This window comes from Austrofundulus limnaeus, unplaced genomic scaffold (assembly GCF_001266775.1).
Source record: "Austrofundulus limnaeus strain Quisiro unplaced genomic scaffold, Austrofundulus_limnaeus-1.0 Scaffold38, whole genome shotgun sequence".
NCBI lineage: Eukaryota > Metazoa > Chordata > Actinopteri > Cyprinodontiformes > Rivulidae > Austrofundulus > Austrofundulus limnaeus.
In genome coordinates this window covers 870,430-873,079 of record NW_013952440.1, presented here as the reverse complement: position 1 = coordinate 873,079, position 2,650 = coordinate 870,430, and the positions used below count along the sequence as shown (strand labels likewise).

The 2,650-nt window shown below is 38.3% G+C and overlaps 1 protein-coding gene across 1 annotated transcript in view; it reads left to right on the top strand.

The window, feature by feature from the left end:
• myo15aa (myosin XVAa) overlaps nucleotides 1-2,650 on the top strand; it is a 68,588-nt gene that overhangs the window by 53,813 nt on the left and 12,125 nt on the right. The window contains exons 41-44 of the mRNA XM_014006906.1: nucleotides 82-199; nucleotides 306-421; nucleotides 522-581; nucleotides 2,530-2,605. Coding sequence (XP_013862360.1) covers nucleotides 82-199; nucleotides 306-421; nucleotides 522-581; nucleotides 2,530-2,605 — 370 coding nt within the window. The remainder of the gene's footprint in view (nucleotides 1-81; nucleotides 200-305; nucleotides 422-521; nucleotides 582-2,529; nucleotides 2,606-2,650) is intronic.

Sequence of the window (2,650 nt, the reverse complement as noted above, 5' to 3'; positions counted from 1 at the left end):
CCCCCCCCCCCCCCCCCCCCCACACACACACACACACGCACACACAAGCTAAAGTTTTAGCTCACTGTTTGAAAATCTCAGTCTCAGAAGAAGCCTCAGCCTTCCCAACCTAAAGAGGATGGAGTTGAAGTTGCCAAAACAACCAAGCCACGTCCTGCAGGACCAAGCAGCTCCAGCTTACCACCAACTCCCCCTCCAGGTGAACTGATTATCTCAGTTTTTATTAGTAAACCACAAAAGAAACATAAAAACCTCCAGCGTACTTCACATCTGATAATATTCAACATGATTTAATCTGTGTCCAGTCTCCAGAGATTTACCAGTGGAAGAAGAGCTTATTCAGACTCAGCTCCACAGCAGAACCAGTGATGAATACTACACCTACTCTAATGTCCCCTGGAAACTCTTCATGAGGAAGGAGGTGGGCATCGTATCAGTTTTTATAAAGTTTTAACATCACATTTGTATGACATTGTTCGAATAAACACAAACTTAGCTCTTTTACTTTTCTCTGTTTGCAGGTTTTCTACCCAAAAGAAACGCTGAACAATCCACTGATTCTTGACCTTATCTTCAGACAGGTTGGTTTAAAAAAATCTTCTGATTTTTCCTATAAAGTATTTTTTAAGTCCAAGACAATTAGTTATTTTATTTTTACTGAATGTCTAAATAGGATGATGTTTAAGAGTATGGCAACAAATACGTTAAAATTCCAACCATGACACTGTAATCTTGTTTTCACAAATGGTTTTAAGCATCAAAGGTTTAAACTGAGATGTTTTGCAAAAAACATGCTATTTTTTAAAGTTTGAAATTAAAACATGTTTTCTGTTGTGTTGTGTTAGAATGGAAGCCCAGAGAGCACATTGGTAGAAACTGATGTCCATTTTTAAGATAACTAATGGATTTTTTTGTTATTTTTATGGATGAAATAAAATGAACTAATAAAAGTAAAATTAAATAAATAAAAAATTTTCATAAATTATCCATCCATCGATTTCTGCACATTTGTGGTTTGGTCACAGAGGAAATTAAACATCCCAATCAACATTTTACGTCACATCCTGGGGCTCACAAAGCTTTCTCATTCCAGAGAGGATCCATAATTCATCCATTCACCTCTGGTTCTGGATCACCTCCCAAAATACCAGAGGGAGATTAGATGTCTGATCCAATGAGKTATATTGAACAGAGGTGTCACGCACACATCAGAAGATTAATCACTGTGGTGTGAGCGCGACACCRTATTGGAAGGGGCAGGCTGTCAATGTAAACTATTTATCATGGCTAGAAATGCAYATAAATATTAGKTTTTCATTKGTCAGCTTCTGCCTAGAAACATAATTCATTGCAGATATGTGTACCTTGGCAACATGTTTTTACCTGATATAATAATATTTACTGACAAGCATTTCTATCAAATCAAAATAATGGTTGTCAATGGCAAACTGAGTTTCACCAGTGTGTTGACCTAAATTTAACATGTCACAGTTGCCGCTTTCAGCTTTACCAGCTAACGGKACTGCCTGTTGTCTTTGTCCTGAMCAATATGGCTGCTCGCTACAACCTTGAAAAGTCACACCATAGCACCTCTATCCAATTTACCTCATTGGTCTGATCCTACCTGATTCCTTTTGATGAAGAGAAGCTGCATCTTTACTCCAAGCTCAACAGCTCCCTCTAGATGACAGAGCTCCTCAGCTAAGGCTGAGACTGGCCAYGCTATGAAGGAAGCTCATTTTAGCTGCCTGTGTTCGGGTTTCTTGTTCGTTTGAACATGACCCATCATTGAGGTTTATGCAGCAGTAAATTAGGAGCTTTGCCTTTAAGCTCAGCTTCTTCTTCACCATGACAGACTGAAGCAACAGCCGCATTATTAACCCAAATAAATCCCTGATCTGTTGGTTCATCACTTTATTTTGCCATGACTCACCCATCCATCCAATRCCTTCTGCTTGTTTCTAAGTCAGCCTGCAGGGGCAGCAGCTTGAGCAAAGAGGGCCAGGTATCTCTTTCCACAGCCRCCTCTTCCAGCTCTCATAAACAAGACACTACCTAAACTCAACCCAGTTTAAAAACTGAAGCCTTGTGGGTCATTTTGAACCGAGTGRAGCATTCCACATTTTTTAAATAACAAACCATAGCCTCAGACTTACAGGACTCTTCTTTAGGGAGAAATTATTTCAAACTCTCAGTACTTCATTAGAAACCAGAAACATCTTGCTGGCAACTGACTCAAACTGAAATGGTCACATCAAGCATTGATCATCTCCAAGTGTCATGATAGTGATACTAATTAAACAAAGAGGACCGTTCACCTTTGAAACATAATCTTCTACTATCTTGAGAAAACAAATGTTATTTCTGAAAATGACAAGATAAGACAAATTAGGTTGTATAGGGAAACATTATTTAAAAAAAGCTACATTAGTAGCAGCATTCCCAGCTGTTGTCGTCTTCTACCTGACTAAAGTTTTTTTCCTGTCCAACAGATTTGTTTACATTATTGAATGTATATTTCTTTCCCAGGTTGTACATGATACCTTCTGTGAGGCTTGTGTCCGCATCAGCCAGGAGGAGCGGCAGAAGATGAAAACCTTGTTTGGTATTAAAATAATAATAATAATAATAATAATAATAATAATAATAA